Raw genomic sequence first — 21,151 nt, 5'->3', positions numbered from 1 at the left:
TCCTAGATACAACAAGAAGCTTAGATGTAACATGGTAAATAGAGAGAAACTATTATGAATCTGTGATGTATTTCTCTCATGATAAAACTATCACAGTTGCCGGCTTTGCAGGTATTTCTTTTTATTTTCTGGGTAGGAGAAAAAGCTGCTTCTTTTCATGTGATTGAATTTTAGAGACAGCCACATAGATTGTCTGTCATGCTTTGTTGCCTTTATGTAACTTTTTTTATTTGAAGACTAAGTGCGATGTTTGAAGTTCACTGGGGAAAATACTATTACCCTATTTTTGTGTGTTGCAGTTTTAATGCTTTGTTGCCTTTATGTAAGTTTTTTTATTTTAAGACTAAGTGTTCTTTCTGGCCTTTGACTCCTTACTTGACTCCAAGGGAGAGCTGCACAAGAATTCTTATATGCCTAGACCATCTGTTTATGCATAAATGGCAAATAAAAAAAAATCTTGACTTGACTTGACTTGTCTGCTAGACACAGACCAAACATTACAAATAGTATAGCCAATTATTCTGCTTTAGAAGAATCGAACAAACGATTTGCACACAGTAATAGAGATGTCATCTCCAGTACTTCTTGATTTATTGATTCAGTTGATACTAACCTATGACAAATTTCACTTTTTCAAATAAGTAACAGTTTTGTCAAACGAACCCACATGCAACATTTGATCTTCCAACTGAAGTAAAAAGCAGGTACATACTTTTGGACAGGTAGATTCTCTAACATATTAAAGAAAGAATACCCTTTTGTGTAATTTCAAAGCCAAAGTTTGGAAACTGAGAGACAAATGTTTTGCTAGAGAATAATAATTTGCATAAAATTTCTACTGCGAAAAATACCCACTTTTTCTGTGCTTGAGTGATTAAAGTCTGTTTCTAATATCTGGAATGTGCAGTGTGAAATAAGTTACAGTAGGCAACAAAATCAGTAAGAGCTAATGGAATAATTATGAATTTAATATTATAGAGGAACTTAAAAATTGATAATAAAATCCCATGGATGTATGCCTCGTGTATCACTACAGTGTGAATGGTTTGCTCAAATGCAAATTTATTTAAAACAAACAATCAAAAAAGAGGCTAAAGAGTGAATGCTATTTGTTTGGTATGAGAGGTAATGGTTATTTTTAGCAGATGTTTAGCCAGACTTATGTAGTTTTAAACATGAACTCTGGTGCATGAATGAATATACACTCACCGGCCACTTTATTAGGTATAGCTGTACAGTTGTATGCAATTCAGTGCAACACTTCCAACTTAACACCTGTGTTTATGAAACTCAAAATGCTTGTTTTTAGTGAAATTGTTCTAAATGTATAAATTCAAATATATGTTTATTATTGAGGTCATAGCAAAAGGTGGTGTTGTACTGGGCTACAATATATATGTTGGTGTTCCTAATACTCTGACCCTCTGTGTATGTAACTATGGAGGACAAAAATATAGAGACACCTCTAAATATAATGTATTGCAGTACAACACCACCTTTAACTATGTCATCATTAATAAACATATAATTGAATTTATGCAATTATGACAATTTCACCAAAAACTGAAACTTTTGAGCTTCTTAAACAGGTGTTCAGGCGAACATGTTGCACACAGTTGTACAGGTGTACCTAATAAAGTGGCCGTGAGTGCATAACATACATTATATGTTTTGGCGTCGTTTTTTTTCAAAGGGTCTGACAATTCCAGAAGGCGCCCAACAGCCAATCACACACGCGCGCGTGCAAGAGAACGGCAGTACATCCAAATATGGCACCCCTACTGTGGCTGTATCAGTTAACGCCAACTGTTACACATCATCCCCGAGAACTAAACTCGGTTTCGGTATGCATTCTAGTCATACCAGTGTGAATCAAGATGCTAAGCTAGATTTAATTTAAACAGAACACCGATTTTACTTCCAACAGTAAATGGAGAAAACTCAAAAACATCTTCGGACTTTACGTGAGGCTGGTTGTTTCTTTGGCTGCAACGAAACAAAGACCCGGCAGTAATCATAACCTGGAAACCAAACCAGGACAAAATTCGCTACGTTTAAACACACTATTGTTAGTCTACGCTGTTGGGTTTTTACAGTAGTTTAACTCTTGGGAACCACAGACTAACGAAAGTGAAACCGAGACAGCCGGTACAGTGAAAAGTCAGGCGCGCAGCGGGAGCGCGCTGACCGCTCGACGTTCAGTTAGTCACGTAGCCCTCGGAGCTCAGTATGTGCAGGGCCATATGCTGCTCTATACTGCTCTATACTGCGCAGGATTTATGTTCCTCTTTGTTTAAGAGGTTATTCGAGTGAGAAATACCATTAGTATGAGGAGCTTGTGTAGAGAAATGCTGCGATAGGCCACATGCAACGACTGTTTCGACACTACGGACAACTTAAAACAATAAATTCTAAATTTTATTTATCTATTTGTTTTATTCATTATATTTTACTAAGTACAGTAATGGTAATATATTTTAAACCGTTAATTGCAGTTTTATTCAATTACTATAGACAATTTTAAGAAAATGCTTAAACCCCACAAACAACAGTCATTCTAAAATTAGTATGGATAAACAATGATATGCCCTTAAGTCTTTCAGTAATACTTTTTTAGTCCATTAGTCTTTAAAGAGATCTTACTCAATTTTACAATTGAATAGACTAATTCACTTGAAATAAATATCTATTTTTGTATAATTAATGTACTGAAATGTGCTTTATCTGTTTTCAGGAACCAGTGGTTTTAACAGACACAAACCTTGTATATCCAGCTCTCAGATGGGACATTGCATACCTCCAGGAGAATATTGGAAATGGAGACTTCTCTGTTTACATTGCAGAAAACCACAAATTCCTCTATTATGATGAGAAAAAAATGTGCAACTTTGAGAACTTTGTCCCCAAGTCGCAACGAACGGAAATGAAATTCTCAGAATTTGTGGATAAAATGCGCAAAACAGAGCAATCAGGAGGAGAGGATAGGTAAGCTTTATTTATAAGCCTTTTTTAGTTGTAGTTCTGAACTGCTGTGTTAAACAGGAATATGATGCAAGCTATACCTATATTAACCCTGCTTGGGCCAGTGCATAGTATAAACAGAACCCTCTTTTTGAAGCGCAAGTAGTAACCAGACTGTCAGGAAATGAATTATGATTGTACTGCAGCCTGCAAGGGTGTTTCCTCTCATGAAGTGTAATGCAGCACAGGAAAGCAGAGCTTTCAGGAGAATCAGACACTTATTCGTGTGAACTGACTTAGCCTTGCCATACAGGTGTGAACTCGGTAACACTCACAGTGGGTGTTGTCTATTTGGATTTACAATAACAAACATCCCTCAGCGTCTCATTGTTCTTCATGGTTTAAAGGAGATGTAGTCCATTAAAACAGACTAATTCATAGCACTTTTGAAAATTTGCTGCATTGCAATTTGTTTAAACAGATTGTTTCTTACATGTTGCATGTCTCTCTTCTCATTCATTTTAAGAGTATATCTGCAGCAGACTTTGAATGACACAGTAGGGAAAAAGATTGTGGTTGACTTCCTTGGTTTTAACTGGAACTGGATCAACAAGCAGCAAGCCAAGAGAAACTGGGGGCAGCTGACATCCAACCTACTGCTTATAGGCATGGAGGGTAGGGATGCAGTTTTTGTTGTAAAATGCCTTGTTTGCAGGCCTGGACTTAGGTGTTAGATGCTTTTGCTTCTGTTTTTTGTCACATTACCTATGCTGTTACTCTCTATTCATTATAGGCAATGTTACACCAGCACATTACGATGAGCAGCAGAACTTCTTTGCACAAATCAAAGGACATAAGAGATGTATCCTCTTCCCTCCGGACCAGTTTGAATGTCTCTATCCATATCCTGTGCATCACCCCTGTGACAGACAGAGCCAGGTAATCCACAAATCCAACTAGGTTTAATAATATGAGCTTTATTTATGTAATGGTGCTTTGTGATTCAGTTAACTTCATTTACCTTCAAAAATGTCAGAAACGTAGGAAGGAATTAATATAGACAGGCCCTTGAGGAACAACCTGTTCATGTTTTGTAATGAGTGTGTATTTTTCCTATATAGGTTGATTTTGATAACCCTGACTATGAGAGGTTCCCTAATTTTAAAAACGTTGTTGGCTATGAGGCTGTTGTCGGTCCAGGAGATGTGCTCTACATCCCGATGTATTGGTAAGCAGTACATCTGTATGGCTTGTATACAGAAATAATGTATACTAACATTACTTCCTTTAAAGAGCTCTAGCACAAAATGGGCTGGTTACTAAGATTGGTGACTATCAAACCTGCAAAACTCAAGGTATATTTACAGTAACCTAGATCATAACTAAGACTTATTTTGGGGTCAGTTTCCATATACAGTATGAACCTATGCCCAGATACAGATGATACCTTAGAAGTATGATGGAAAATATTGTCATTTAAAAGGAGAACATGCAGATTATTGAGAAACCATCACTATGTGTCAGTGACATTATCACAGTTTGACCTTTCATAATAGTTACTTGTCTGTATCCTAAAAAGGGAACCAACCTCCACTTACTTTGAAATTCCAAGATCAAAAACAAAACACTGCATTTAACTATGTTGTTACAAATGGAAATATGCCATTTTCATACAAAAATTTATATAATGCAGTTGCACCATAAGAACACTTTTTGTGGTTTTATTGAAACAAGTTAAATTTGGAGTAAGTGTATTCATTGAGGCTAAACAATTCAATTCAGTTTGAATGCTTAACACGAGTTGAATGGTATTTTATCTGTGTATTTGTGCACATCACTTATAGTCTAACTGTATTCACTTGCGAAAATGAATTGTATAACAACAATTGAAGTGTGGACACATTGTGGACTGCAATACCAAACACCAATGACAGTGCTGAAAGACAAAATTAGTCTTGTGTCCATCTCTTATACTGCCTGTGGTTTGTTGAACAACCTATAACCTGCATTTATATTAATGACATTAAATATTAGGTAAAGCTGCAAAAATATGTTTTGACAGCCAGCTAAAAATGGTTAAAGTCAGTGTAGTTATCTGTATTTTATTATTATTATTTTTCTTTTCTTCAGGTGGCATCACATTGAGTCACTGTTGAACGGTGGAGTGACAATCACTGTCAACTTCTGGTACAAAGTATGCATATTTAAATCACTAGAACCCTGCCTTAAACATTTGCCTTGTCTTTCCTACTCATGTTTGTCTTTTCTTCATTATCACTTACCAGTTTGACTCATTCATTTAGGGCGCCCCCACCCCAAAGAGGATAGAATACCCTTTGCGAGCTCATCAGAAGGTGGCTATTATGAGAAATATTGAGAAGATGCTGGGAGAAGCACTTGGAGACCCACATGAGGTAAAAGTCCTTCCTTTTAGACTCTCCCTCCTATCGTCAGTGCACCAGTTTCATAAGTCGCACACAAATGTCACACTGCCGGTTTCTTAAGTATCAAAGCATATCCACATTTAGGTCACCTGTTGCATGAAATCCCTGGGGCATGCTGACCCTTCCAGCAACCCACTTACTGTGAATATTTATGGCTTACCTGATTTAATCCAAGAGAAAGATATATGCAGTCTGGGACAATGAGTAAAACAATGTATGTCACTGTGAAGAAGCTTATCCTAACCAAGAATCCTTTGGTTTACTGTAGGTTGGACCTTTACTGAAAACGATGATCAAGGGCCGATATGACCAGGACCTCAGTTAGAGCACCACCCTGAAAACTTAACTAGACTGCTTTGGAAACTGTATGCCAGTGAAAATGAGACTGCAAGCGTGTGTAATGCGCATTCTGGCTTTATAGAGTATCACTGCATGGCAATAAGCAGCCATCTTGAAACTGTTCTTCTTCATTTGTCTCTGGGTGCCATTGTCATTGCAAATACAACAGTTATGAGGAAACATCTGACTAACTCGGGGGAATTCGCCTTACTTGAAGAAGTCTTCTTCGAAGACGGCTTAATTTTAAGTCAAGGTATGTTTATGTTAATCAGTGGTTTGTCAGGATTCTAATAATTCACAGAAATGGATGTTTAGCCAAGTCAGTAAACATTATCTGAGATCGGTACCTTTGGAGCAGCTTGAATATTTTAACCACTAATGGATGAGTCAAAGAGTAATATACATTCAGTTAATTGTAGCTTGATTACTAAATGTGAAATACTGATATTGTATTCTCCATCTTGATCATAAAGACAGCTTTACAACAGATTTGGTTGGTACCTCTAAAGACAACAGGTCTTTTAAGTGTTTTACAATATTTATCTGTGCAATCGACATCACTATTCTACTAATGACATAGTTTTGGGGGAGAGTAATCAGCAAGAATTTCCTGTTGCAGAGAAGACCACATAGGCACAGTAATTAAACACAGACGTACCGTGATAATGAATGGTGATGAAATATTATTAAAAGTGTGTGTGGGTGTGAAAAGAGGGGCCTCACATATTCAGCTGAAGGAGAGTGCAAGTGCTTGAAGCTAAATGATTTTAGCAGTGGTTCCTTTGTGTTGTATTTAAGCTCTTACTGGTTTGATTTATATTTCAAGTACTATATTGGATGTGCAATTCCATCTACCAATGATAGGTGAAGGAGCACTGAAAATAAATACTATGTTTATTGCAAATAAGGTTAATTATAGGAATAAAAAATACAGTATGTTTTTTGTTTGTTTGTTTTTTTACAATTTTTACTATGGTAATTACAGGTGATATTTTTTTGGGATGGGATCTTATGATGGCTAAAACTGTTGAGTAGTTTTAAGTGAACTGTTTAAATGATAGATTTAAGTTAACTAACTGGACTATCATCTGGAACTTACTGTATGTATCAGCCCTTGCTGTGCTGTGTATTGCACCATCTAGTGGCCAAGTTGCATGTTAATCTTGATGTATCTGGCCCGTGCATTCTACTGCTACAATACAAATATTTAATGTAATAAATGCAGAAGATCTAAGATACGACTATACTGCATTTTGTACAAAAGTCTACTACCATTTGAAAACCCATTTGCTTTTGTTATTGCTATAGGTTAACTCAGAAATGCACTTATTTTATTTGTACCTTCTCGCAGCCATATTTGAAGACCTTAAAGTGAGGGCGTCTTGAAAAATGGCTGTTGTTGCTGCACGTTTAAAGTCCTCTGTAGAATTTTTATAAAAACATACATTAAACAGAAGGGAAGGATAATTTTGTGGCAAACCAACATACAAATCATACAGCTTTGTTTGCCTGTGACACTGGATACATCAAGCAAGTAAACTATAAAACATGAATTTTCAAGCACTTAATTCACCAGAAATATGCAGGTTTTTAAGTTTTATTCTGGTTCAACCTTGAGATTGCTGATTGTATGCATACAGAATCTATTCTTTACAAATTGCACAATGATTAAACAGTGCTGCTTCCTCTGTAAAAAGAATTTACCTGATGTTTCATCTCTTTTCTATTTCTAGGTTAAGGCAGTTTACTGTATGTGTCTTGTGTAATAATGACTTGGCACTAAATGTTGCAAGATGGTCAAAATGTTTATTTTCACTCTGCCATTAAACAGCTTTAAAGGTGAGACTGAAAATGGTTCATAGAGATAGGGGCATGTTTTAATTGGTTTTTGTTTTGAACATGGTGTGTGCTCTCCTATAATTAAAGTCTGTTTGCAAAGATATACTCTGCTGCACAATGTGAATTCTATACACATAGCTTTGAAATAAAATATTCTACCTCAGTGCATTTCAACTAATACCTTCTCTAACATAAGTAAATACAGTTAAGTCAGAATACAGTAAGAATGGTAGTCTACAAAATTAGCATTTATTTACTAGAAATTTCATGTCAGCAGTTAAAAGCTAGAAGTTAGAACTCAGTTGTGTCTACACAGCTTCAGTAAATCCAATCCATGCTTTACAGTAACACCATCCTATGGTAGTTAGACAACATTGCTGCTGATAATGATAAGTATCAGTAACAACACACCGTTTAAACACTCAATTGTATTACACCTACATTCAGGAAAAATATTATACCACCGGTTAAAAACAGTTGCTTATTGTTGCTCCAAATGGATGCAGAGGGGATCACAAATAAACAACTGGTATATCTTAGGGGAAAAAAAACTAACCAACCAATTTATCCTAATAAACAACTAGCAAATAAAAATCCAATCAAAAATTCAACAAGCGAAGCAAAATTCACAGAACACAAATGAGATAAACGGAGCCGTGATAGAGAACCAGGTCAGTAACACCATGTAAACAGACCCTGAAAGCACACAACAGTGTCTCTTCACAATAAATACCTGACCTCTGACTTTGCAAATCTAAACATCTATATCAAAAATAAAGATCATGCTGCTAGATTGGATTTTAAAATGAAGCCCCCCCCCCAGCATGTTTTGGTTAACGTTTTTGTAGCAACCAGTCCTGCATGTCAATGTCAGAGTTTACAGTGGTGCAATAGTTTATGCAGGCCTTGAGAGTTGAATGTGTTTTGCTAGAAAATTAATAATCAAACTATTTGGTAGTGACACAGTGTTTTTCCATTACAGGTGAATAACAAATTAATATTCAAGTTGTGTGAAAATGAGTGTATCCTTAGTTTATTCAGAGCTTTGTTGTGTCAGAATGCACAAGCCCCTCAGGTCTATAATAGCTGTCTATAGTGAAAGGCTATCAAGTCTTACTTGGATGACTTTGAGCCAAAGTTATCATGTTTCAATTTTTTTATTTTGTGAAAATATAAACAAAAGTTACTTCATATAGTGCAGACTTCATATACTGCACAGCTGCCTTCTGTGTCATCAAAACAAATGAGGGCTTCCTCAGCTGGTACTAAACTGCCTTAAAAGCACAGAAGATCCTTGATTAAGCGATAAGGTCAGTGATTTTCAAAAATTTTTTCTCTAAGAATGAACAACAATGAATTCTGTGTACTCATGTAATGTCTGTGAATCCAGAGCCTAGCTTAGCTTACATCTGTGCCATAGAGCTCCACTGTTGTCCAAAAACTATTAAACACACCAGTGAGGCACACCTTTGCACTGGTTTCCATCACTTACATTTGATGAAGTATGAAATAATCAACTGCATGTGATCTGTTGTTTACACTCCGCTGCTAGCTTCTGTTATGTGTGCTGCAAGAAGTGAGTGCAGTAGTGTAAACAGCTGAGATTTTAGTATCTTGTGGATATTCAGATAACCTAGTTACACTGCATCATGCAGGTCACATTCTTTAGTGGACACCAAGTACTGGCCACAATAGCCTTAGTAAGTCAACAATGCTATCGGTGTATCATATCTACTTTCAACTGGACAGTTGTAACAAGACCTAATGGTATCCAACTAAGGGAGACCACATATTAAATGGTCAGAAGACTGGCTGTTGCAGCTCCCTGTTTTGTGTGTTAAAAACTATACATCTCAGACAAAAACGTTTCACCTGAAAACAATTTTAGCACAACTAATTTTACTGACCTCAAGGCTTGAGCCAACATTTTCACAGCACTACCCCTGTATAATGTAAATATAAAAAATGTACATGAAAAGCAGTTGAGACTAAACTCCAGAGTAAAGTTAACAGCACCATGAAAACTTGTTTACAAAAATTAAAATAGATTCATCTTGACATAATTATGAATCTATAAAGAAAATACAGGGCAGCACGGTGGTGCAGTGGTTAGCACCGTTGCCTCACAGCAAGAAGGCTCCGGGTTCCGGGCCCCACCCGGGACCTTTCTGTGTGGAGTTTGCATGTTCTCCCTGTGCTTGTGTGGGTTCTCTCCGGGGGTGTACCTCCCCCCCCCCCCCCCCCCGTGACCCCGTTCAGGGATTAAGCAGTAGAAGAATGAATGAATGAATGAATGAATGAAGAAAATACAAATTATATAATGAAAGAGGTAAAAAAATAAAAACAATGACGTCAGTGCAACATCAGACCAGCTGAGATGACAAAATGTAGATAGGTTAAGCTATAACAAGTTACATCACACACAATTTCAAATCTCCTCAAGAAAATTAAAAGTGACTGAAATATTGTAATGTTTTAACCAAGGCATATAAAGGTAATACTTGTTAAAAAAAGCCACTGACACACTAAAAATGCAGTATCTTACTTGGCAAAAATGTAACATATTCAGGCTAAATAAAATGAAGTGTAACTCGGTATAAACAATAATGTCAGTAGCTGTTCTTACAGATTCAATGGAATCTGTACTTTCGCGCAGGCTTCAGGTTGACATACGTCTTCTTCATATCTTCCGTCTCATTTTCCTTCACAAGATGATATCGCTCTCCTTTTGTGGTTACCACCTGGTTGCTGTGGTACCGGACCAGTTTTTTTGGAGCCTGCAGAAATCACACAAGATTTTTGCTGTATGAAACAGATTTCATAAAAGTACACTGTAAATACTGAGTACAACCAGAGACTTGCATCTTTGGGAGCCACAGGTCGGTGTGTTTTCTTGTCCTCCTCCCTGTCCACCAACATGTACCTGGAGAGATGAAACATAGTCATAAACACTGAAACAAAGAAGTGTAGCCAGTTGTGCTCTTCACAGTGTAATAGCAATCTTTCTCACTTCTCAAGGATGCTCTCTTTCAGTTTCTGGTCTGCCAGTGAGGAAATATTCTTCCCATGGTTTACCTGAGGCAAGAGGATCCCATCAAATCAGACTAAGCAAGGTAGACTGAGACCAAGATGAAACAGTGATTTGTTGTGTGGAGCAAAGACTCACATTAAGGGGAGTAGGGCTGAGTTGGACATCACCCTCTATAATAAGGCGCACAGCTTCCTCCATGTCTCCTTTGGCAATAGAAAGAGCACTGCGAGCCTCGGAGAGACTACACTTGGGAAACATCTCGAGCAGGTGCTGCTCCTGGGTGTCCCACTCAGAGACTGACAGCTGGACATACATGTATTTTATGTAAAATCTAATTTAGATGGATGTAAACAGTGTCAAGAGTAGGACACACAAGGAGCATAAACTAAATCATAGTATTCAGTATCATAAAGAAAAGAATGTTCTGTTTGTTGAAATGATCACCTTGGCAGTGGCGCCCTCTGTCTGTGTTTTAAGGCACTGCGTTTCCCTCCCCAGTGAAGCTTCACTGGGCAGGCTGTTGAGTTTGAGTGAAATCTCTTCTGTTCTTGTCTTAAGCACACCGTTTTCTTCATCAGCTAAAAAAAGAAAGAGAAATTAACATCAGCATACAGTAGTATAAATGTTGGGCTGATGATCTAAAATGTGTGCCACTGCTCGACAATGTTAAGTTTGTGCTGGTGACTCCATTGACAATATTCTGAAAATGAAGAAACCACTTGGAAAGGGTAAAATTGACACACTAATGTGTGTATTAGAAATAATAATAGAAATCCTACCTGAGGTCCGAGCAGTGGCTAGTTTTGAAGCCAGGCTGAACATCATTTCACAGACTTTTACACTGCAAATGGAAAAACACCTTTGTAATAACATCAAATGACAGCTCACTGACACAGAATGACCACAACAGAGAAGAAAGGTGTGACTGTATGCCTACCTGTCAATTTTTGCAAAGCCAGGTATGTACGCTTCTAACATCTCTGCAAAGACCTCCACATCAAAGCTTTCCTCAACACTCTGCTGGGAGCCAAGATCCTCCAGGACTCCAGTGATGTAAGACAGAAGGACATCATCCAGTGTGCTGAAATGAGTGGTAAAAAGAAATTACTGTAAAACTGACTTAACTTGACTTATTTGTGAGGGTGCAAAAAATCTGGGGAATTGCATACCTGAGATCTGCATCAGGGATATAAGTCAGAATAAATTCGTGCAGCATGCTGTGGATGATTTTGTGGAGGTCCATTGCGTTCTCCTGCTGTTCATTAGAGAAATAAAAACTGAGTCAAAGTGGTGGAGCTGGGTTACAGCGGATGGTCAGGCAGTTATAATAGCAGCATTGGCAGTTAACCTCAAATAAACAGCTGCTGAATGTAACCATTCACATAACACTTAACTGTGTCAGTGAACAGACACATCCGGTCTTGAGCGGTTTCCGATCTTTGCACGGGGATTTATTTTTGGTCACTCCCACCGAAGCACAAGTACAATTAATTAATTTGTATATGTTTAAGAATCTGTCTGTGAAATTTCATCCAAATGCATGAAAATCTACATATATATTTACTATATCAAAGTTACGTTGATAAACAAAAAGCGCAATAGGCATACAGAAGTCGCCCTTGGGAGACGCTCTTTCCTCCCGTAAAATGCAGGATCTTATTGTGAAGGACGGAAGTAAGGTAACGAAGTGGGTTTTAGTATTATTGTTTACTTGGTCAAGACAGGGACAAGCTAATAATCACTGCTACATTAAGGAAATGCAATAAAACACCGTCAAAGCAGGCGCGCCTGGCGTTTACAGTAAAAAGAGAAGAGGTCCGTGAAGGGACAATATCAGGTCACAGCTAAATCTCCGGCGTTAGCACTATTTTGTCGCTTCTAGCTGAGGAAAATGTAAAACAAGTGACTAACATGATACATGGCTAGAAAGGTAAGAAGTTAGACTTGAGTTATATACCGTTACATAAACGCAAAACGTTACACGACATTTATATTTGTGGTTTAATAAATACATTTTAAATGTGTTGGCTAAAATGCGTTCGTGAGAGGACACAGTTTAGCTAATGTCATCAAGCAATGCTCTTGTATCACACTCATGTACGGCATTATAACAACCTCGCAACCGTTGTTTTTGTTGACGAGAGTTAGCATTACAGCTACTCGGACATTAGCTAGTTGTTAGCTAACCGAGAGTTAATTACTGACGCTAAGGCTACGCTATCACTAGCTAGCCAGCTGCAGGGGAGCCGCGTTATTATTACACTTCATACAACCAGTTGTTCCATTATGTATTTTCAACGTTATCAGTACGTATTCTTTAACAAGCTTAACCTTAATCTTCATATCATCTGAGAGAAATAACGGCACTTTTTTAGCGAACTAGCGCTGGCTAAGTGGATATTTGTAGCTAACAGTAAGTGCTAGCTAACGGTTAACATTTAACGCCATACCAACATTAGTTATTTATATCTGGGCGACTTTTAATAGAGTAACACTTACTGTGAAATTATGGAGACATGAAGAGTTTCCCCCAGACGTATTGGGGGAGCCCAGGTCAGTGCAGTGGTTACGGGCTTCCTATCCGTGCAGCTTGTTAGCCTGCACGATTCAAAACATTGGCACGTCATTTCCTCTGCTTGTAAGCCGTTATAATCATGAGTGAAACGTATTAATTAGACTGATTGTTTAAAATGCTGTGTGGAATAAAGCTTCTTTTACAGAAAATATATGTATTTAACCAAAGTGAGTAAAACATACACACTATGCGTGTGTTTGCATAAAAATAATCACAATACAAATCACATTAACTAATTGATTAGTGGATCAACAGATAAAAGTCCTGCAGGCCAGTTAATTGTCCTGTATCTTACTTGTATAGTTCCTGCAAGACTTCTTTAAAATAGAGATTGGACAGGAGGAATAAGTGAAGACCTTTTTTTTTGTTTGTTTTTGAAGATGCTGATCAGCAGCTATTTTGCTCAATTAATTATTTGAGTCATTTTCCACACTTGCATGTTTTTTGCTCTTTCAATATGAATATTTTCTTTTCTTTTCTCAGATGTAGCCATTACCTTCTGAATATATTTGGGCTTTGGACTGTTTATTGGAATAAACAATACATTTGATGATTCCACCTTGAGGTCTAGGAAACAACAAATGTAAAGTGTGTACTAAGTGTAAGGAAGACTGGGATGATTGCCATTACATAGCTAACAATTTTACCATGTGGGTTTGAAGTTAGCATGACTGTAAAGCATAAAGTTAACCTAGACAAGCTGCTGCTTTAGGTTATATAAATCAAACCACTGTATCTACAATACAATGAAAACTAGGTAAAAATGATCTTGATCAAAAATGTAAAAAAAAAAAAAAAAGTTACCTGAAAATGATTTTTTTATTCATAAAATCTACAGTGTTGCTCATAGATACAGTAACGTGTAACTCGTTTCTGACTGCACAAACAGTGTTACAGCTGACCCAGTGTTAAAACACTCCCCACTTTTCCCTTTACTGCAGTGAAATATAATTGGCAGGTTAAAATAATTTAGTTTCTGCCTGGCATTACATAGACAAATAATAAATAAATAGAGAACTATCAAGCTTATGAACATCTATAATGCTGATTTCTTTTCTATGATATTGCAACATCTAATATATAGGTTACTATATTAGTGAGTACAGTAATGTGTTGATGATATTTTAATGCAACAAAAATTTAAAGTAAGCAATTAATGTTCCATCTATTTTTTTCTTTAGTAAAACCTTTACAATCATAATTATGTTTGGTTAAGAGAATATCCTGAGTAAATATGAGGAGACTGGCTCCTGACTCCATGTCTGAGAACCGGTCTAGCCAACTTTTAGGTCTGTAAGTAACCTACTCTCACTTGGACTTTGTCTTATCTTTTTCCATATCCATACATAGTTGATGATCAAGGTGTTATCTGAGGCAACATCAGTGATGTCATCAGGTCCTGGTTTTGATTTCCCCTGGCTGTGTTGGTATTATAACAGATATGTTACTGTAAATCATTAATGCCACTTCAGTTGCGTTCTTTCTCTCCTGGCAATTTCTCTTGCTGACTGTAGTATTTTATCAGGAAATATGGGGCATGGCACTGATAAAACAAGCAAGAACAATTCTTAACTTGGCTGAACTCTGTTTCAACTCTGAGCTCATGGTGAGACAGGTGGGGCCGAGGTATCAGAGGAGAGTACCTTGTTTTTTTTCTCCAACAGACTCAGACTGAGCAGCCTGTAAACTGTATAATATGCACTTGCAAACACCTAGTAGCATACTAGTTACTGTAATTTTCTATCTAAATTTTTTTTAAACTGTACAGATTCAAGTTTCATGCAGTGTTTACTTACACTTTTACATACAAAGCAAAATCTTAATTGCAGTGTCACATTTATCCCCAAATGGAAGTGAGTGTTCTCAAAACCACCTAGGGCCCTGCATATAATCATATTTTTCATTTTCTCCACTTCAGAATTCAGTGGTAAATATTAACTCATGCTGACAGATCTATTAGGGCTTCCTCTTTTTTTTACATTTAGGGTGTCCCAACGCCAGGTGGCAGCATTGAGTTACTAGTGACAGCAGGTATGTTTACTCTAGAGACTCTGCATAGAAACAAACAACAAAGAAGAGCTATTACTGATATCAGATTTACAGTAGTTTATAGCATCTTGGAATGGAATAATTATCATTTTAAAAACAAGCTTATTCATTCTACAAAACACCCCCACATTAAACACACAAGTTGTTAATGGTTAACAGGTAAAGAATCCACCTTTTTGAGCTTAAGTTCGTTTTGTTGTCATTATCAGAAAATAAGTGTAATTGAAGTTGTGGAGGAAGGTTATTATCTTTTATTTCAACTGTCTAAACAGGGAATGATGATGCTACTACAGTGGCTAAGCAGCTGGTGTGTAAGTCCATGCTTTTGTGCGAGTGACATGCACTGGCTGTAGTGAGGCATCGTCAGTCAGTAATGCATTATTCCAACTAGTAATTCCAGCTATGTATGTTATAATTAGGACACTGCAAAAAATGAAATTTTAGATTACACTAAGGTGAAAGTAGAACAAATATCTCTTATGTGAATTTAGTCAAACTTTGAAGATAGGACCGCTTAATTAATGGTTAAAATATTCTTTGGGTGGTGTATATTCTTAGTATAATCACATATAAACACACTTACAATATGGCAAAGAACAGTTATATAACATCAATAATAAAAAGAACCTTTATTTCCTTTAGCATCAAGTAACATTGTTATTTAAAGTTTCCACTGAGGGAGGTACAAACAATTGCAACGGATGATTTAAAGTGGTGTGACAAACCTACATCCTTGTATTTGTTTTATGCTTGTGTGGAAGAGAAATTATTTTTAATCCAAGCACAGAATAAATCATTTTAAAACTTTTAAAAAGTCATACATTATGCAATGCTGTAAGTGGAAGACAAGCCTTAATATGTGCTAATGGTATGTTTACACATTTCCATTCCTATATGCTAGGGCACAATCAAGCATGTCGAACAACACTGTCGAGTCAGAGCACATAATGTGCACATATTGTACTGGTGGCACAGATTTCCATTTTCACACAGACAATGGCGACTGGGGGTTGGCTGGGTGATGTTGGAGCAAAAATAAAAAAATCGTTTTTTTTACAATTTTCATCAAAACTACCAAAACACTGAATGATTTACTGCCAAATTAATTACCCTTTACCCAACTTTAGACAATAATGCTCACAGCTGTCAGTTGGAACAGTATTATTCTATTAACTTTTGATTTGCAGTTCAGCCAGAGTGACTTCATATTTAGATTTAATTGTATTTTCTTTGTGAGTGTGTAGCATTGCATCCACAGTAGAAAGGCACAGAATTATCTAAGATTTTCAGTCGAATCACCTGTGGTGGCAGAGATGGGATCATTGCATTATGTGGAGAGATAACTTGTTACAAATTTTAAACACTTTACATATCTGTTCCAAAGCATTACAAAAGGTGCATTTACAGAGTGAATTCAAGCACAGTGTATTTTAATTGAGTGAAACTTTTACAATATGAGGCCTCCAATCATATCCCATCTTTAATCAAATCTGAGACTTACTAATCATTTCATCTTTTCAAGGTTGTGTAAGTCAAAGCATTATTGTGTAGATTTTTACAAAAGTATAATATTAAAAACATTGATGAAATCAAAGTGTGTTTTTAATTAAATTTTATCTTTGCTTTTTTTTCTTTGCCATGTTAGCGCCTTTGAGCATAAGCATGAGATTAGCTGGCTGGTAGTCCGAAGGCAAGCCTGACCTGATCCAGATCCGGGCCACCTGTGTGAGCTATGCTGCCCTCCCGTCTGCCTCCTGTCCTGTCTCCAGGCAGTGGTCACCAGGCAGCCTTTTGCCACTTCTTCGCTGTCCAACCATTTCCCCAACCAGCTACAAGGTACAGAAAAGCTCAGGGAAGACATGATGTTTATACAGTATTTGTGTGAAAATCGATTTGAACAATTTAACTGAGAAAACAACAACACCCCTAGAGATGTGTTCACAACAGATTAAAATAAATAACATCAAATATTAGATATTCCAGTTTAGCAAATGTAAAGTTTTGTTCATCATATAGAGTTACAACAGATGGGTGCAATAAGTAGGGAAATTCAGACAACTAGCTTAGGTTCGTCTCACTAAATGGTTTGGTCTCCTGTCTTGGTTTGTGTCTCTGTTCAGCGGTCGATAAGGGGACCTGCCCGTGGCATCCATCTTGTGTGGCCCCCCTCACATTACCATTGATCTGAGGGAAATAAAGAGCACATGTGTTATTATATACAGCCCAGAAAAACACCCTCTCATGGTGATGGAGTGAACAGGCCAAATGTATGAAATATTGCCTCTCAGACATATTCTGTCTTCCTGTCAATAGTGTAGCCTTTGCCCACCATCTGGATCAATAGGGACTTATCTTTTCATGATAACACATAACAATGTTGTCTGCTACCTTCTGATATTGAAGTACTAATTCTGTCCCTCCACCTTTTTAAATCATCCATACTGATATGTATATATATGCACATGCATTCGTTACAGATTTTCCTAGTAGATTTTTTTCTTTCAGCAGAAATAAAACTGGCGTGGGTCCGCCACTCTGAGACATGGCAGTTACAAATTTACATGTTGGTTTTCTGGACGTTTCTCTGAAGCTTTTGGGGGTCTCTCATGTGTGAGACTGCTCAGCGGAGAGAAGACACCCCTCTGTAAAAACATCTGTTGTGGAAATGGCTGTCAGACACCCTTTTGTGTGCTTTGTCTCCTCTTTGCACAGAGATTGTCATTTGTTTTGATCATTTATGTGGGTAAATGAATAATGATAAAAATTCTGGAGAATGTACCTTTGCTGTCGAGCAGTCTACAGTTAAGCGGTGATTGTTTTAGCAGCATCGCGGCATTGAGCCATGTCATATAACTATGCTGCTTAATGTAAAAGTAAACTATAACACACTGTGATATGACAGTTTTTAGAAATAATGTACAGTTAACCATTTCAGTAAGCATACATTCCCTTTATATTATGACAAGCTGATTAAAGTTTATAAGAAAATATAATCCTTAATTATTTTTTTTCATCATGTGATAATTGTTATCATATATGGCAGACATCACTGGAAAAGAGAAACTGATTCAGTCTCTTCTTGTTTAGAATGATTTCACAGTAAAAAAAAAAAAAAAAAGCCATTTCTTTTTGTATTGAAATACCACGTGGGCCACAGAAAAGTAGCCCGCCTGCAAAACAATCCACTTGCTTGTTCATCTTGGCGGGCGTCTTTTTGTGGTCCTCTTCTCAACTTTGAATGAGTGCATGAAACAATCGGTGTGATTGAATATAAAGTGGTCTAACTTAAACTAAATTCTGAAAACAAGTAGAAAATACTATTCATAGAAAGTGATAAGTAAATTGTAGCCTTAATCCTTTAAATATATTGACAACAAAAGCTCTGGATTGGCCCAGGGTGTGGTAGCGCCATTGCTCTCCACCTACACAGGAAGTGTTTTGGGAGCACCTGTCCAGTTGTGCCACAAGGCACATCATCTCTTTGTACCTGACAGTCAGCTGTCATCTATGTTACTCAAGCTGCTCTTTCAGCATTACTGTTCATTCTGCTTAGCGGTACTGCTCAATCAAAACACAAGTTGTAAATATTTTTATGCTTGTACATTACAGTATATCATGGACACAATTACTATGTTAGTGAATCACTGGAGCTAATGAAGAAATTTTTGTGTGTGCATTGTGACAGTTGAGAAATACAGTGAGGGCTGGACAGTGCATCTGTTTTATCTTGAAGTGACAGGCAGCTAATCTAGACTTTTAACTGATATTTTGTTCTTATAACACTGTAAGACAACAAAACAGCTCTGGATGGAGATAATATTCCCTTTCCCAAAAGTTGAGTTGTTTTCTGTGGTTTTGAAGTGCAGCATTAACAGCGTGTAGGTACAACTGTCAAATTTGATTGCTTCATAAAAATAGATTTGAACTTTAAAGAAAAAAAATACTTTATTATAGTAAACATTATATTTAGAGGTGTCTCTGGCCTCCCCAGCTACATACAGGAGAGAGTCAGAATATTAGGAACACATGAGAATATAATGTAGTCCAGTACAACACCTTTAAGTATGACCTCAATAATAAACTTATAATTGAATTTATACATTTATGACAATTTCACAAAAAAAAGAAACATTTTTGAGCTTAATAATGTGGAAATGTATTGAATTGCATACAATTGTACAGTGTGCTGGTCACTTTTAAAGAATCTAAGTAAAAAAAAAAATAACATTGTGTATGTGACCTGGTTTAAAAGGTGTAAAAGATGTCCACATTTGCACTAACTGAACCATAACAGCAAGGTCCCTGCATGAACTAATGGGACACCTGTTTGTGATTCCATGATGTTCCTGCAGAGCAGGTGAATGTTTCAGCAAAGTGACACCTCATAAACTAGCTGATAACCTGTTCCTGTGTCTTCTTATCTGTCTTGCAGACAATCCCTGGTCCCTGAGCACACTGTCGTTTCCCCTCGGGTCCATTATCAGATCCTCTCTGTAGGTTCCCAGCAGCTGCAGTTATTGTAGAAGTCTTTACTTTTATGGTCCCATGATGTCTGTGACAACAGTAGCTTTTATGAGCGAGTACACTTTGTCTTGTGGTTGCTCTCATTGTAGTTTCCTTTTGTTGTTTTGACTGACAAGCTGTCCCCTTTTTTCTCCCCATCAAATAAAATCAAATAATAAATCCTTATCGTTTTAAATTTATAGCACATTAAATTGTGATTTTTTTTTTGGCAAATAACATGAAATATAATAATTCAAGCCTTTCACTGATTTTTTAAGTTTATTTCAAATTGTCAGGTGCTAATAGCGATATTACCACTATTCCAGGAAGGGGTGAATAATATGTGAAAAATAACATAAAAAAAGGAGGAAACAGACAAAAACCAATAGAAGAATTTACTTCTGGTTAAAGTGTTGAGGTTATTTTCAAACATTATATTATTAGTCTTTTTTATAGTCATGTTTCAGAACTGGTCAGTCCCTTACACTATCTGTGCTATCTCTCTCTGCCATTTATGTACACATTTACTGGATTCAAAGTCACTGGGATCAATCTTTTGGCCACCAAAGGAGCATAACTAATGGCAACATTAGAATGGCTTTGTAAGAGGGACTGGCCGGATGCAGGTTAACCAAGCAGGAAATAATCTAGGATTTTATATATCCTGCATGAATGGCCATATGATATGCTGAGAATGAATGAATCCCCTCCAAAATTTTAGCAAAGTTATCTTTAGAATGAAACTGTTTCAGGGGGAAACAGATTATTTAATTGTATTTTTATTATTATTATTTTTTTTTCCCAGGGGAAAAATGCACACATGGAATTTCTTGACAGATAATGAGTGTCATCTTAATTCTCAGCCAGGGTCAGACTATCTGTTCTGTTTCTGGATGCGGGTCTAAAGGGCCTTCCTCTGGAAAGCCCTTTTTCCCTTCCTTTTAAAGACCCATTTCTATTTTCCTGTTGTGCCCAAACAAGGATTTTATAAAACGGGTGACATCGCCACACAAGCTGTCCGCTGAATCCCCCTTAATTAAAGTGACATTTAAAGCCTTCCTCAGACACTAATAAACCCCCTCTCCATTAAGATCCTCCTAATTACTGTGTGCAAAGGAAAGGGACACACACACACACAGACAGTGTGGAGGTAAGCCTGCTGGCATTTGGCCCCATAAGCTGAGTGCCATACAAAAGAAAATGTCCCCTGGGTTACCCATCCTACCAGAGACATTCTTTTTTTTTTTTTCCAGCCTCACTCACCCTTTCCTGTTTTCTTCTTTATGAATGAAACTATATGACATGTGGGGCTGAGAGTGTCCATTCATGGAGCTGGTGGAATGTGTGAATAAAGGCTTTGAATGAGGCATGAATCCCAGCCACCTGATTAGTCATTAAGAAATCATTTGA

The 21,151-nt window shown here is 37.0% G+C and overlaps 2 protein-coding genes and 1 long non-coding RNA gene across 5 annotated transcripts in view; 2 read left to right on the top strand and 1 right to left on the bottom strand.

Moving 5' to 3' along the window:
- The window catches only part of hif1an (hypoxia inducible factor 1 subunit alpha inhibitor), an 8,471-nt gene extending 1,515 nt beyond the window's left edge, over nucleotides 1–6,956 (top strand). The window contains exons 1-8 of one of the 2 annotated variants that reach the window (XM_020603225.1): nucleotides 1,641–1,844; nucleotides 2,735–2,985; nucleotides 3,488–3,636; nucleotides 3,755–3,900; nucleotides 4,083–4,189; nucleotides 5,092–5,155; nucleotides 5,265–5,375; nucleotides 5,674–6,956. In XM_020603225.1, the coding sequence (XP_020458881.1) occupies nucleotides 1,770–1,844; nucleotides 2,735–2,985; nucleotides 3,488–3,636; nucleotides 3,755–3,900; nucleotides 4,083–4,189; nucleotides 5,092–5,155; nucleotides 5,265–5,375; nucleotides 5,674–5,730 (960 nt within the window). In that variant the 5' untranslated portion in view covers nucleotides 1,641–1,769 and the 3' untranslated portion in view covers nucleotides 5,731–6,956. Of the gene's footprint in view, nucleotides 1–1,640; nucleotides 1,845–2,734; nucleotides 2,986–3,487; nucleotides 3,637–3,754; nucleotides 3,901–4,082; nucleotides 4,190–5,091; nucleotides 5,156–5,264; nucleotides 5,376–5,673 lie in introns of those variants that run through there. The other variant, XM_020603224.1, reaches the window with a different exon arrangement.
- A 2,921-nt stretch (nucleotides 6,957–9,877) lies between these two features.
- Nucleotides 9,878–13,278, bottom strand: cuedc2 (CUE domain containing 2). Of its 2 annotated transcripts, none has more exons than XM_020603284.1 (9): nucleotides 13,114–13,278; nucleotides 11,784–11,869; nucleotides 11,552–11,695; nucleotides 11,394–11,455; nucleotides 11,059–11,192; nucleotides 10,750–10,917; nucleotides 10,594–10,658; nucleotides 10,446–10,506; nucleotides 9,878–10,360 (listed from the first exon to the last, which is right to left on the bottom strand). In XM_020603284.1, exons 2-9 carry the CDS (start codon nucleotides 11,855–11,857, stop codon nucleotides 10,214–10,216), a joined length of 855 nt encoding a protein of 284 aa, XP_020458940.1. In that variant the 5' UTR covers nucleotides 11,858–11,869; nucleotides 13,114–13,278; the 3' UTR covers nucleotides 9,878–10,213. The 2 variants fall into 2 exon arrangements, with proteins under 2 accessions (XP_020458940.1, XP_020458942.1); XM_020603286.1 differs by having other exon boundaries at nucleotides 11,784–11,866.
- Nucleotides 12,305–19,801, top strand: LOC109961981 (uncharacterized). Its single transcript, XR_002275198.1, has 3 exons — nucleotides 12,305–12,544; nucleotides 16,884–17,074; nucleotides 19,671–19,801. It is a non-coding gene; the product is annotated as an uncharacterized LOC109961981 (long non-coding RNA).
- Nucleotides 19,802–21,151: the final 1,350 nt, after the last annotated feature.

The sequence above is a fragment of the Monopterus albus genome, unplaced genomic scaffold, assembly GCF_001952655.1.
Source record: "Monopterus albus unplaced genomic scaffold, M_albus_1.0 scaffold60.1, whole genome shotgun sequence".
Taxonomy (NCBI): Eukaryota; Metazoa; Chordata; class Actinopteri; order Synbranchiformes; family Synbranchidae; genus Monopterus; species Monopterus albus.
Note: the sequence above shows the minus strand (reverse complement) of the source record. Positions and strands in the feature narration are given on the sequence as shown.